The sequence below is a fragment of the Narcine bancroftii genome, chromosome 3 (genome assembly GCF_036971445.1).
Source record: "Narcine bancroftii isolate sNarBan1 chromosome 3, sNarBan1.hap1, whole genome shotgun sequence".
NCBI classification, from domain to species: Eukaryota; Metazoa; Chordata; class Chondrichthyes; order Torpediniformes; family Narcinidae; genus Narcine; species Narcine bancroftii.
In genome coordinates this window covers 13017591-13031058 of record NC_091471.1, presented here as the reverse complement: position 1 = coordinate 13031058, position 13468 = coordinate 13017591, and the positions used below count along the sequence as shown (strand labels likewise).

Sequence of the window (13468 nt, the reverse complement as noted above, 5' to 3'; positions counted from 1 at the left end):
TGGATTTTGGTGAGTAGGGGTTGCACAAGTCTAGACACACCCTTTCGACATCCCCTCCAGAATCCAGTGGCATGGTGAGGCCCAAAACGGGTGTGGGAAGTTCTGTGGCAGTGAATGGCCAGACCGAGCTTTGATGCAAGGGACACCTTTTCCACGCTTCACTGCATGTGTTGGCTAGATGGCCGTTGACCCAACGAGAGGGTTTGCCCGCCCTTTGACAGGTCTTGTTTTTCATCCTGTAGGGTGTCTAGCCACCCTCCACACCAGACCAAGCCTGGTGGGGGAAGCCGATTTAGTCGATGATCACCCAACCATGTGACAGGTAGTACTGGATTACATGGTACCAGTAGCACTCAGACGAGTGACAAAGAGCAGGGGTGCCAGAACAGATCCCTGTGGCATTCTACTAGTCACCTCCAGGCAGAATACTTTTCTTCCACGACTGCTCTCTGATTTCTTCCTGCAAGCCAATTTTTTAACCATACAGCTAATTTTCCATTGATACTGTGAGTCATGACTTTCTGGATAAGTCTCTCATGGGGGACCTCATCAAATGCCTTGCTAAAATCCATGTAGACTGCATCTACTGCCCGACCCTCATCAATTTCTTTTTTGATACCTCCTCAAAATCTCATTTAAGCTCGTGAGATACCATCTTCCCTTCACATAGCCATGCTGACTGTTCTTGAGCAGACTGGACTTCTCCAAGTGCTCATAGATCCTATCCATAAATATCATCTCCATTAGTTTGCAAACCACTGACGTAAGACTCTGCAGTCTATAATTTCCACGGTTCTCCCTATTACCTTTTTCAAACAAAGATCCTACATTTGCCAATCTACAATCCTCCAGCACCTCCCCTGTGGCCAGAGCATTCAAAGATCATAGCTACTGCACCAGCTATCTCTTCTTTCACTTCCCACAGCAGCCTGAGGTATATCACGTCCAGCCCTGGACACTTATGGTATGGGGAAGTTCAAGAGCTTGAAAACATTTGAAGAAACACTGCTCTTGAACACAGAGGGACTAGACTTAAGGGCTAAAGTGAGAAACGAGCATGGTCAGGGTAATGAAAAAAAATGGCAGTGCTGCTGTGGATCCACGGAGAGCAGGGAGTACAGACACTGTGCTCCCCTGTGGGGTCTAACTGCCCAGTTAGACTGCTGTCAGCTTTGTGCAGGCTTTTAACACTCTGTTAAACAAGCCAATTGAAGTTTATTTTTCGATCTTGTGGCCGTAGTGGCTGGTCCCAAGGTGGTGGTGCCTATGCACGGCAGTAGCTATGAGTGGTTGCAGATTCCAGGGAACCAGAGGACTGGCGCAGGGCACCATAAAATGGGGAGACCACTTTCCGTTTGAGAAGGAGAAGCAGATGAGACAAGGCACGGGATGGTGACCAGTGGGAAGGACTGAGGCAGAAGAACACAATAATGGTGGGCTATTAGTCACTTGAGACGAGGCACCCACACAGGCTGAAAGCCGCTGGCGACTGTGGTCAAGGGACACACGGCAGGCTGCGGACTGGTGAAGACTGGCTGAAGGGAACCGGGTATCAGAATCAAAAGGGTGCCAAAGGCGCTTAAGGCTTCCCCGTGGTGTTTGAAGTTTGGATTTTGAGCTAGGGTTGCCAAAGGTTGGGCTCGAAAGCTGTGTGTCTGCAGAGGCTGCGGGAGCTCTAGAGGTGACTCCACACACATTCAGAAACTCTGGATGGACTCGCTTTTGCCTCTGTCTTTCGAACTGTAAGGGGCGACAGGCAATTTCTGCTGATGGCAAATCTTTGCCTTCTTTATGGTAGATTAAAGGAAAGTTTGTGTAATATTACATTTTCTGTTTTATCACATGACAATAAAAGTATCTTGTGATACTTCTTGTGCCTTCTTGTGGTAGCCCGTCATGCAGATGTCTTCAAGAGGCAGGTCATGTGACAAGCTTGGGGGGTGGCTGCCTCTATCTGCAGCCTTCTGGGTTGCTGGTGTTACGAGCCCAGAGGACCCCAAAACTCAACAGCAAGAGATATTCACCAAGACAAATGGTTACTTAAACAAAAGTTGCTTTGAATTACCTTCAAACATGAAAATAAGATCACACTTTAACTTAACATTACTGACTTACTTAACATAACCTAACCCCCTTCTAATTCTGAGCGCATGTGTATGTAATGCGTGTGTGTACATTCAGACAAGTTCTTTGGTTCACAGTCCAATCTCACTTCTCATTCCTCCAAGTTCACTAGTTTCAGGCAATTTTTATATTATGTACAGAATTTAACATTTATGAAGTTCACCAGGCTTTGGTGTTTGGAAGGTAAATGGTCACCGCTCAGGAAGGTTCTTGTCAGTTTTCATAGAGAGATTTGTTGTACATTTACTTCCATCAGCCACTTCAGTATTTTGCCAAAGAAACTTGCCCCCTCAGGGTTCTCTTTCTTTCAGGTCACCACAGAGTTCCTTTTTGCTTCACTTATTTCAAGTGAAACATTATTCAACCAGTCCTCTCCTCTTACATGGACCACAAGGGTTTTGAACAGGCTGAAAATGAACTAAGAACTCAAAGTAGGATTTTTTTTCCACAAGCTTGCCAGCTTGTCCTGTTCCAGTCCCAGCTGCTGCTGAACTGTAGAACTGATCTCTCTCTTTCTCTCTCTGAGAGAAAGCCTGTTTTACTCTCTCTGCTTGCAAAACCACATGACCCTCCTAGAACAGCAAGTTCCATTCCAGACAGCCTGCGGCTCCGATGCATTCTTTCATCTGTTGCCTTTTTCTAAACAACAATTCATTAGTGAAGTCTCTTGGGCACTCTCCAAAGCTTTTGCAAAGGCTCTTGGAGCCGGCCTGTTGAGCATGAGCAGAGCTGCAGTATTTCAAATAAGATCTGTTTTAAATTGTTTGTTTGTGACCAACACTAAAAAATGTTCCCCAATATATCTCCCAAAAACATTCTGTCACACTGGGCACTCTTGTTTCCAAACCAAGCAGTGATGCAAATTACCTTGTCTGACTAGAACTGCCATTGATTAACAAAATTTGGGTGGCACTGTTGGTGTAGCAGTTATTTCAAAGTCTCTAAGCGCCAGCGATTGGGACCTGGGTTCGTATCCTGCGTGGTCTGTAAGGAGTTTGTACGTTCTCCCCATGTCTGCCTGGGTTTTCCCGGGGGGCTCTGGTTTCTTCCCACCGTTCAAAATGTACTGGGGGTGTAGGTTGCTTGAGTGTAAATTGGGTGGGACAGGCTCATGTGCAGAAATGGCCTGTTACTGCGCTCTCTGTCTAATTTAAAAGTTAAATTTAAAATTATCTCTCATTTTTCTCAACTCTGATGAATGGCACCCTATCACTCTGTTCCCAGGATGTGTGGTTTGTGCAAAAAAAAGGGGAGATCAGCCATGGTGGTTATGCATGACCACTAATGAACCTTGCGTTGCAAAATAAAAGCAAGGGGTGAGGTGAGAGCAGGAAATCTTAGCTCTGTGTTTAATGGGGAAATGGTCACCCCTTCTTGTGATACCTTGCTGTAAGTGGCAGGGCAGTTAGCTGGATGATCCTGCCCAGATGGACCTGTGGATGCTGCAGAAGTTTAGTTCAGTGAATCCAATGGAATAAAGTTTCAGAAGCTGAGCACAGCAGCCAGGGAATAAATAATACGTATGCATTTCTATCCCCCACAGATTTTTCACTGTGGAAGTTCTATTTTGAGGCCCTTGAACCTGACAACAATTTTTCTTAAGGTTTGGTTCCTGAAAAAATAATTGGGGATTACGATTGACAACTTCAAGCTGAACACAAAGATAATTTCAGTGGGGCATGGTGTGATGCCGTAGGGAGAAGACATGGAGAGGCACCTTCCCCTGGCAGAACCTGTTTTGAAAGTTTTAAACTTTTTAAAATATTTTGCTGAAATATCCTAGAAGTAACTATGAAGAAAACAAAAGTACAAACAGCAAAGAAAATGAATCATAAACAAGCTAATCAAGCACAGAAGAATTTGGGGCTACCTTTGAAGTGGAGCCTTCGGAGTCAATTCCTCCTCATCCCCGTCCACAGAGCCAGTCCTCTGGTAGGATTCATTCTACACCGGCACCAACTTCGCGCAGTGCTGCGGAAGGTGGTGCCAGCACTCGATGATGTCCTCCTCCAGACCAGGAGGAACTAACTTCACGATGCGTGTTACATCGAATGTGGCCCAGATTGCAGGGAGACCCAACCTCTCTCGGCCTTGACCCTGGACTGACGGTTGGTGAGGGGGAGTCTCACACCTGCAGTCAGCATCAACGGAGGAAGAGGAAGGAGACACTGGAGGACTGGGAGAAGAAGAAGAAGATCAAGGTATGGAGGAGGAAGTAACTTATATATATAAGGGTATGCCTATAGTTAAACAGGCTTGAAAGTTTAAATCTGATTCTCATCATTCAGATTCAACTTCACAAATTGATTTACCTGAACAGACTGAAAATTTGGCAATTCAGATGGGTCAAGGTTTTTCAACTGTGAAGGAACAGCTTGCTGATAAGAAGGGGTAAATATCTTCTCTGAAGTTGGATGTGGCAAAGTGTATGAAAGTAGTGGACAAAGTGCAAGATAAATTTAAGAAGATTGAAGAAGATTTTTTTGACTGTAAAGACGATGTGGAATAATGTAAAGACGGAGGAGTCTATTACTGGTTGGGAAATTCAAAGAAATGATTTGATGAAGAAAATCGATGCCTTGGAGAATCAAAGTCGAAGGAATAATGCAATTTTTGAAGTGGATTCACAAAGTTTTGGGAAAAGAATATTTTCTAAATCGTCTGGATTTGAATAGAGATCATAGAGCGATAAGAAGGAAACCTCTTCCTGGTCAAACTCCACATTCTATCCTGATTAGGTTTATGCTATCAAGATAGAGAATTGATTTTAAGAGTTGCTGTTCAGAATGTGTGAAGTAATTAATGCCCTTTAGTAGTTAAAAACAACAGAGTCTTGTTTATGCTGATTTGAGTCAAGCTGTTATTAAATGTCATGAAGAATTTAATTCAGCTAAAGCTATTTTGTGGAAGAAAGGATACAAGTTTGCATTTTGGTATCCTGCCGTACTTAAAGTTTTTAATGGAGATTTTAAATCTCAGTTCTTCAGTGATGACGCTGAAGCTGTTAGATTTGCCAATTCTTTACCGGATAATTTTCAGGTGCAAAGTCAAGAAAGGTTTCCTCAACAGCCTGTTCTAGTTCTGAAGAGGAAGACTGGAAGGCAAGAGATGGAATCTCAGCAGTTGATTGATATTGATATTGATGACAATCAAGTTAATAGAGATTTGGAGAAAGCATATCATTCTTGAAATGATTTGTTTGTTTTTTTTTTGTTCTGGTCGGGGGTTTAGCGACTGATCCTTACGAAGTCGTCAGCCACTTTGTAGCATGCGGAAGGGGGGGTGGGGTAATGCTGTATTACAGTATTTTTTTTTTGTTTATTTATTTATATGTGGGTTCTCTTTTTTTTAATCTTTGAGGAGATCTTTTGGTTATTTTAGTGTGGTTACCATGGGGAGATTGGATTGGACAAGTTATAATCTTTTAATATGAAAGCAAGAGGAGTGGCTATTTTAAAAAGTTATCTTACTAGAAGGGCCTAATGACCTGTTTCCATGCTGTAATTGTTATGTTATGTTATGTTATCATTTTTTGTAATTTTTTTTCTGAGTGTTGGACTTTAATGAATATTTATGCTCCTCTAATATAGATGATGAGGAATTTATGTTGGACTCTTTTCTTAATTTAAATCTGGCATGTGATAAAATTGTGGTAGGAGGTGATTTTAATTGTTGTTTGGATCCATTATTAGATAAATCTCCAAAATCAGTAATTAGGACTAAAATGGCTGAACAATTGATGGCTTTAATGAAAGATATGAATTTAGTAGATAAATGGAGAAGGGTAAACCCTAAAGAGGAAGATTTTTCATTCTACTCATTATGACATGATTTTTATTCTAAAGATTATTTCAGTTTTGCTGGATCGCATAGGAAATTGGAGAAACATTAAATTAACTTTTATTGAATTTATGTGTATACTCGCCATACATGCTGCTGGGACTTTGATGAGGCATTTTGGCTGCATTGAATCTCCCTGAAGAAAATAAATGCTATTGTATACACTTGCTCTGATATTGCCTGAAGAGCATGGACATCAACATGCATTCAATCTATAATCAATGTAATGCACAGCATCTGTATATGTGAGCTGCTTTTATAGCCTGTCTGCATGTATCCTGACTAAGCATGTCCAGGCCAAAGACAATGTTCACATAACACATGCATGGAGTACTTGCCCAGGCATGCTTGGACTGATCAAAACAACTTGCTTTGTGGATAATACACTTGTAGACATAATATGACAGGAAATCACAAAATAGGTTATATCTTAAAAGAAAACAGTTTGTGATGAGAAAATGTTAAAGTAATTTTTTTGAGATCAGCAGTCCAAAGTCCATAAATACACCCAAACGTGTTCAGGAAAATAACCAGTGACATCTGGACTATGTAACAGTGGCCCTGTAATTCAGCCCTCCCCGACTTCCCATTGGGATGTTGGTACGTTGACAGAGTTGTTAATGGTCAGTGGGTAGTGTAAGGTAAAACATCATGAGATGGGAATGTGTAAGGAGTTACAGGGAGTGTTTGGGAGATGGACAGGGCTGTAACAAGATGTGAATGCATCCTTGTACTTACAAGATAAGAGAGACATTGATGGATTGAGAGGCAGGAAGCTAGCAGGGAAAGGATAGCAACAGTTTTAGTCATTGGACAAGTAATGATATGATGATGTTCTAAGCACATATCCAAGGGTATAAAAAATCACCATTTTGCTGATAACGGCAGAATGCATTCTCCGACTAACATGGTTAGTCGCAAGTGTTACAATCCGGTAATAAAGAACAAAGAACCCTGATTTCGACTCAGCCTGGTGTTTGTCTCACTCATTCATGAACAAAGCAGACCTAACAGTAGATGTGGGAAGAATTGGGAGATGTTAATCGCTGGGCATTGGCAGAGAGGGGGGGTGGGGAGAGAGAGGTTCAGCAGTAGTTGGAAGCCTTGCATTGACCATTGTCAATGCTGCTCTCATAAGAGAGAAAGCAGGTTAGCAGCAGAAGTGGATGTGTAGAACAAAGGGAAGGTCCTTGATAGGGCGAGACCAAAATAATTAATGTTGCAGTTTGGATCAGATTGTGTTCATTGCCTTTATAGTGTGGTGTAAATAGTGCATTGGAAGAATGTTTATAAGGCGAGACTTAGGTACAATAAAAGAGAGTAAAACACGAAAGTCTGTAGATGCCATGATTGAAATACAAACACAGTGCTGGAGAAACTCAGCAGGTCCAAAAGCATATTTTATATAGCAAAGGTAAATTTACATAACTAGCATTTCGGGCTTGAGCCCTTCATCAAGGTATGCAAAATGGAGGCTGGCTTCTGAATAATATGGTGCATAGGAGGGTCCTATGTATATACTGCTCTCTGATGGCAGCATTCCCTGTAGATTTTCTCGATGGTGAGGAGGGTTTTGTTTGCAATGCACTGGGATGTGTCTACTACCTTTCTGCTTGGAGGTTCACGTCAGCACTTTCTACTACACATCTGTTAAAGGTTATCAAGGTTTTTCTGATGACATACCAAACCTTCACCAACTCCAGTTCATGGTCCTGACTAGAGGAGCACCAGCCCATAGGCAAGAGGTTATGGGTGGATAAGGGAGGGAGGGCACACCAGCAGGCAGGGGAAGGGAAGATGGCCCTGTGAATGGGGAGGGAATGGATAGAGGGCTAGAGGAAAGGAGGGAGAGCAGGGAGTGGTCTAGCCAATACCAGAGATGTTGATGTCAATGCTATCCAGTTGGAGTGCCCACATGGTGTTGCTCCTCCAAATTACGGGTGGCTTTGGTCTGGGAGTGCATGAGGCCATTGACGGACACGTCGGCGTGGGAGTGGGGCGCAAGTTGAAGTGGATGGCCACTCTCATTGATGTGGGCAGAGTGAAGGTGCTCAGTGAAGCAATCTTTCCGCCTTCATTCAGTCTCTCTGACCGAGAGAAGGCCACAACAGAAGCAATTCATCAAATAAAATGAGATCTTACGATTCTAGTATGAAATTAATATAACATAACATAACAATTTACAGCACGGAAACAGGCCATTAGGCCCTTCTAGTCCGCACAGAACCAAACACCCCTCTCTAGTCCCACCTCCCTGCACAATGCCCATAACCCTCCATCTTCTTCTCATCCATATACCTGTCCAACCTTTTCTTAAATAATACAATTGACTCTGCCGCCTCTATTTCTCCCGGAAGCTCATTCCACACGTCTACCACTCTCTGAGTAAAGAAGTTCCCCCTCATGTTACCTCTAAACCTCTGCCCCTTAATTCTTAACTCATGTCCTCTTGTTTTAATCTTTCCTCCTCTTAAATTATTAAAGAAAAACTGATCCAAAGTGCTGGTAGGCAGAAAGTAGTTCCGTTACAGTCCGAAAAAAGCCATTATCTACAGTTGGAGAATTCACAATGGAATCAGGATGTTTTCTTCTTCACAGTAATAATGCTCCTTGTCTTTCTATTTCATAGGTTGGTACAAAGGATACTCCCTGAGGAACAGATCTGTGCAGGTAAGTCTTGCTTTCTGCATTTTGCAGTGATAACTGGTTGATTATTCTGCAAGTCCTGGTGGGAAAGGTACAATCTTAGTAAAGCAACAAATCAATCTTCTGGAGGAACTCAATGGGCATCAGTGAGACAAAAGGACCAGGATGGGAAACACAAAAGTCTGCAGGCCCAGTGGTTGAAGTAAGAGCACGACGCTGGAGAAACTCAGCAGGTCATACAGTGTCCTTTATATAGCAAAGAGAGATACATAACCAACTTGAGGTCTGTGAGGATGGAGGGTGGGAGATGGATTTTCCTCCACCTTCGCAGGAAGTAGAGGTGCTGCCGGGCTTTCTTGGCTACAGAGCTGGTGTTAAGGGACCAAGTGAGATTCTCCACCAGATGACCTGTTGATGACCTCGATGGTAAAGTGGTCAATGATCGGGGGAGTGCGGACCCCCGGGCCCTCCTGAAGTCGACAACCGTCTCTTGTTTTTTTTTTAAACGTTCAGGTACAGGTTGTTGGCTCTGCACCCACTCGTTAGTGTCTCACGTCGTCTCTGTACACTGCCTCCTTGTTCTTACCGATAAGGCCCACCACTGTCGTGTCATCAGTGAACTTGATAGGGTTCCAGCTGCGTTTGGCTGCACAATCGTGGGCCAGCAGAGTGAACAGAAGTGGAGTGAGCGCACAGCCCTGAGGGCCCCCCCCCTCCCCCCCCCGGGCTCAGTGTGATGGTCTTGGATGTGGTAAAGGCTGACAAATATTTCAGGCCTTAGCCTTTTGTTAGGTATTTGCCACGAAACAACTCTCAAGTTGAAGTTTATTGTCAGGTACATCGCATGACCCTGACATTCATTTTCCTGCAGGCCAGACAGAATTTCTAATTAACAGTAGAGTAAACTGTACTAAACAAAAAGATGTGTCATAAAGAGAGAAATGTAAACAAAGAAGGAAAAGAAAACAAACTGTGCAAATACAGAAAAAAAATCAGTAATAAGTAATGTGCAAAATAAGAGTCTTTAAGTGAGTCTCTGAGTTTGTTGTTGAGGAGTCTGATGGTCAAGAGATAGCAACTGTTCCTGAACCTGGTGGGGTGATTCTTGTGGCACCTGGACCTCTTTCCTGATGGCAGCAGTGAGAACAAAGCATGTGGTGGGTGGTGTGCGTCCTTGGTGATTGCTGCTGCTCTCCGATGGCAGCGCTTCCTATAGATTTTCTCGATGGTGAGGAGGGTTTTGTTTGCAATGCACTGGGATGTGTCTACTACCTTTCTGCTTGGAGGTTCACGTCAGCACTTGCTACTACACATCTGTTAAAGGTTATCAAGGTTTTTCTGATGACATACCAAACCTTCACAAACTCCTGAGGAAGTCAGGGCGCTGATGTGCTCTCTTTATGATGACCTTCATGCGTTGAGTCCAGGAAATATCCTTCAAGATAGTGACTCCCAGGAATTTAAATTAGTTCATCCTCTCCACCTCTGATTCCCCAGTGATCACTGGATGGTACAACCTCTAGTTTTCCCTTCCTTAAGAAAAGTGGCTAAGAGTGGCTGAAATGATTAACAGTTCATGGAGCTGGAAGGGGTTATTTATGCAAGCAAAATATAGTTCTGAATCTAAATTGTTGTGAATTATTTTCTCATTTTCCCATGTATCGAGATACAGCAAAGAAATATGTTTTGTGTGCTATTCAGGCAAGTCAACCTATACAACATGTAGTCCATGAAGAAACAAAAGTGTTGAATATACTGTTACAGAGAAAAGCACAGTTAAATTAGCATGAGGTCCATGAAGTGGTAGTGTTTGAGGACAAGAGATTGCCTTTTGTGCTTTAAGTCACACTCTGGGGAACACACATTTAAGGTGAGGGGACAGGAGTCTGCGGGAGATGTGCAGGGCCTATTTTACACTTGGAGTGATGGATGCTTGGAATGTGCTGTCAGGAGCAGGGGTGGAAGCAGATACAATAGTGGGATTTATTCAAGATAGAAGAATCTGAAGGGGTTGGAGGGGTATATACTATACCAGGTGCAAGTAGTCAAGATTTAGTATGGTTTGGACATGGTGTTCAGGACAGGCATGGGGGCTAAAAGGCCTGTTCCTGTACTGCACTGTTCCATGTATCTGTGCATGCATTCTTTGTGGTATGTGGAGAAGAGAGTGCACTGAGGTGCGAAGGATTCTTTACGCAAAAATAACCTCTTGGTGTCAGTCCAAAATAGATTTCCGCTTGGAGTTTTCCAGGATTTGATCAGCAGTTTATCGCTGCCTCAGTTCTCAACCTCTTGGACACGTCTGTTGCGGCTTTCTAGCGGAGAGGAGAAATTAAACGACACTCCCTCCGCCGCTGGTGCATGCTTGATCGTCCATTTAGTGTCCGTGAGCAGGAAGTGCTTTGCGGGTGCAACAGGAACACTGTCCAAATGATAAAAACAATGACACAAGATCCTCTGCGGCAACGAGCCAAATTAGTCGAGGTGTCTGTCCTGTGATGCCAGAAGGTATGAGCTTTGGCTTGACAGGAACCTCCACGTTCAGGGAAAATTTGAGTTTGTGTTGCAGGGAAATATAGAATAAAAAGTCAAATACCTATACAACCAGTCGGTAAGGAGTTTGCACGTTCTCCCTGTGTCTGCATGGGTTTTCACTGGGTGCTCTAGTTTCTTTCCACCCTTCAATATGTACAGGGATGTAGGTCAATGGTTCTCAACCTTTTTCTTTCCAGTCAAATACCACTTTAAGTATTCCCTATGCCCTGTGATTAGTGAGTGTAAATAAAATGTTTTAAAATCACTGTTTTAATCGTCCCTAATTGACTCGTTATGTGCACGGTTTCGTAACTCCAAAGGAAATGGGCCAGTGACAATTTTTCTCAAGGAAAATATTTAATTAACAATTGGGTCAAGAGCAGTGATTCTCAACCTTCCCTTCCCACTCACATCCCACCTTAAGTAATCCTTACTAATCACAGAGCACCAATGGCATAGGGATTACTTAAGGTGGTATGCGAGTGTTAAGAAAAAGGTTGAGAACCACTGATTTAGGTGTAATTGGATGGGTTTAAATGGCCAGAATTGGCTTCTACTGTGCTCATTTTTTTTAAAAATGAAACAATGTTTCTGCGGACCACAGTGTATGTAATCTTCACATATATAGATCAAAATATTATACAAACTAAGTGTGTACAATACAGATGGTCCTCGAGTTCCATTCTGACCCACTAGTTGGATCTCGAAATGGACGCAAGTCAGACATATATTACTCCAGGCCATCACATTCTTAAACTGGAGCCATGGCACTTCATCCACTGTTCAGCCCGCCCGGCACTGGAAAGACCTGTTGCCCATCATCTGGCCTGTGTTCACCTCCCCCACCTCAAAGACTCGGTCCGCCACAGCCTTTGTGTCCGGAAAATAGAACACATTCGGCGACAGCCACCGCCATGTTGGTCTGTCAAAATAAAATAGCCCCTGGGACCTGATTTGTAAATTTTCTATTTACAGTACATATATTTTCTTTATTTTGAAAAATATTATACTTTAAGTCGTATGTATGGATGATCGTAAGTTACATAGGTCATAAGTAGGGGAATAACTTGCTTGTTTTGTTAATAAGAGACCCAAGGTTACAGGATACCATTCATCAATCTCACAGCCTGCAGGAAGAAACTATTTCCCAGCTTGGCAGTCCTGATTTTGATCCTCCTCTAACCTGCTTCCTGATGGTAGTGGGTCAACAATACTGTGTGATTGTTGTAGTTAGCAAAAATGTCTGCAGTTGCTGGGGTCTAGTGCGATACCCAAGTGTTCTGGAGAATCTCATCAGGTCATACAGCATCCATAAGAAGTTAAAGGTAGCCAACGTTTTGTGCCAAAGCAGACAATTGCAGACATGTGGAATTGAAGCAGCAGACCATTAGAAAGTGTTTAATATTGCAGTGAACAGTGCAAAGGTTCTTAATGAAGTGATCCACCAATCTGTGTCCAGTCTCCCCCACGTAGAGGAGTCCGCATTGGATGCAATAAATGACCCCTCCATCTTTTCAGGTGAGAACTTGCTTAGAAGAAGGTCTTTTTTGCGCCTTGAATGGTGGTTGGAGGCCAATTGAATGAAACATGACTGTGCTTGTAGTAAAATCAAAAAAATGCTGGGGGAATTGAGCAGGTCTCATTGTGTCCATGGGAGGTAAAGATGCTGTGTATTTGGATGTATTAGTCAGGTCCCCATTTTCAGCTTCATTTTCATGGTTTTATCATGAAAAATTATAAAATTTGGGGGAAATTTTCTATAAGGAACATGCCAGAGACTAGTTTTCTGGCCTCCCAGCAACAACCTAAACTTCGTTACAACACCCCATAGCCAAGTAAGAAATCTGTAAATTAAGCAAGCAAGTCAAAAAACAGTTTTTAAAAAAAAACTTTTGCTTCTGGCCAAAGGTACTTGGTCCAAGTCTTCAGTATCGGCTGCAGTTGGGAGTCGGTGACTCCATTTTCAACATTGGGTGCGGTGCCATCTGCATTGAAGAAGTTGCCTTGCTGCCCAAGTGTGCTCAGAGTAGGGACCACGGGCAGAAGTGGTGACCTTAGGCTCCCAGCAGGACCATGGATCTTGGCCTACCGAACAGGAGCTGGGACTGCGGGCTCCCGGCAGGAGCTGGGACCGTGGGCTCCCGGCAGGAGCTGGGTCCGCGGGCTCCGGGCAGGAGCTGGGTCCGCGGGCTCCCGGCAGGAGCTGGGACCGCGGGCACCCGGCAGGAGCTGGGACCGCGGGCTCCCGGCAGGAGCTGGGTCCGCGGGCTCCCGGCAGGAGCTGGGACCGCGGGCTCCCGGCAGGAGCTGGGACCGCGGGCTC

At 43.8% G+C, this 13468-nt stretch overlaps 1 protein-coding gene across 1 annotated transcript in view; it reads left to right on the top strand.

Annotated features, from left to right (window-relative positions):
- The window catches only part of LOC138756974 (dedicator of cytokinesis protein 2-like), a 1510503-nt gene that overhangs the window by 198442 nt on the left and 1298593 nt on the right, over nt 1-13468 (top strand). The window contains 1 exon segment of the mRNA XM_069923500.1: nt 8594-8634. Within this exon segment, the coding sequence (XP_069779601.1) occupies nt 8594-8634 (41 nt within the window).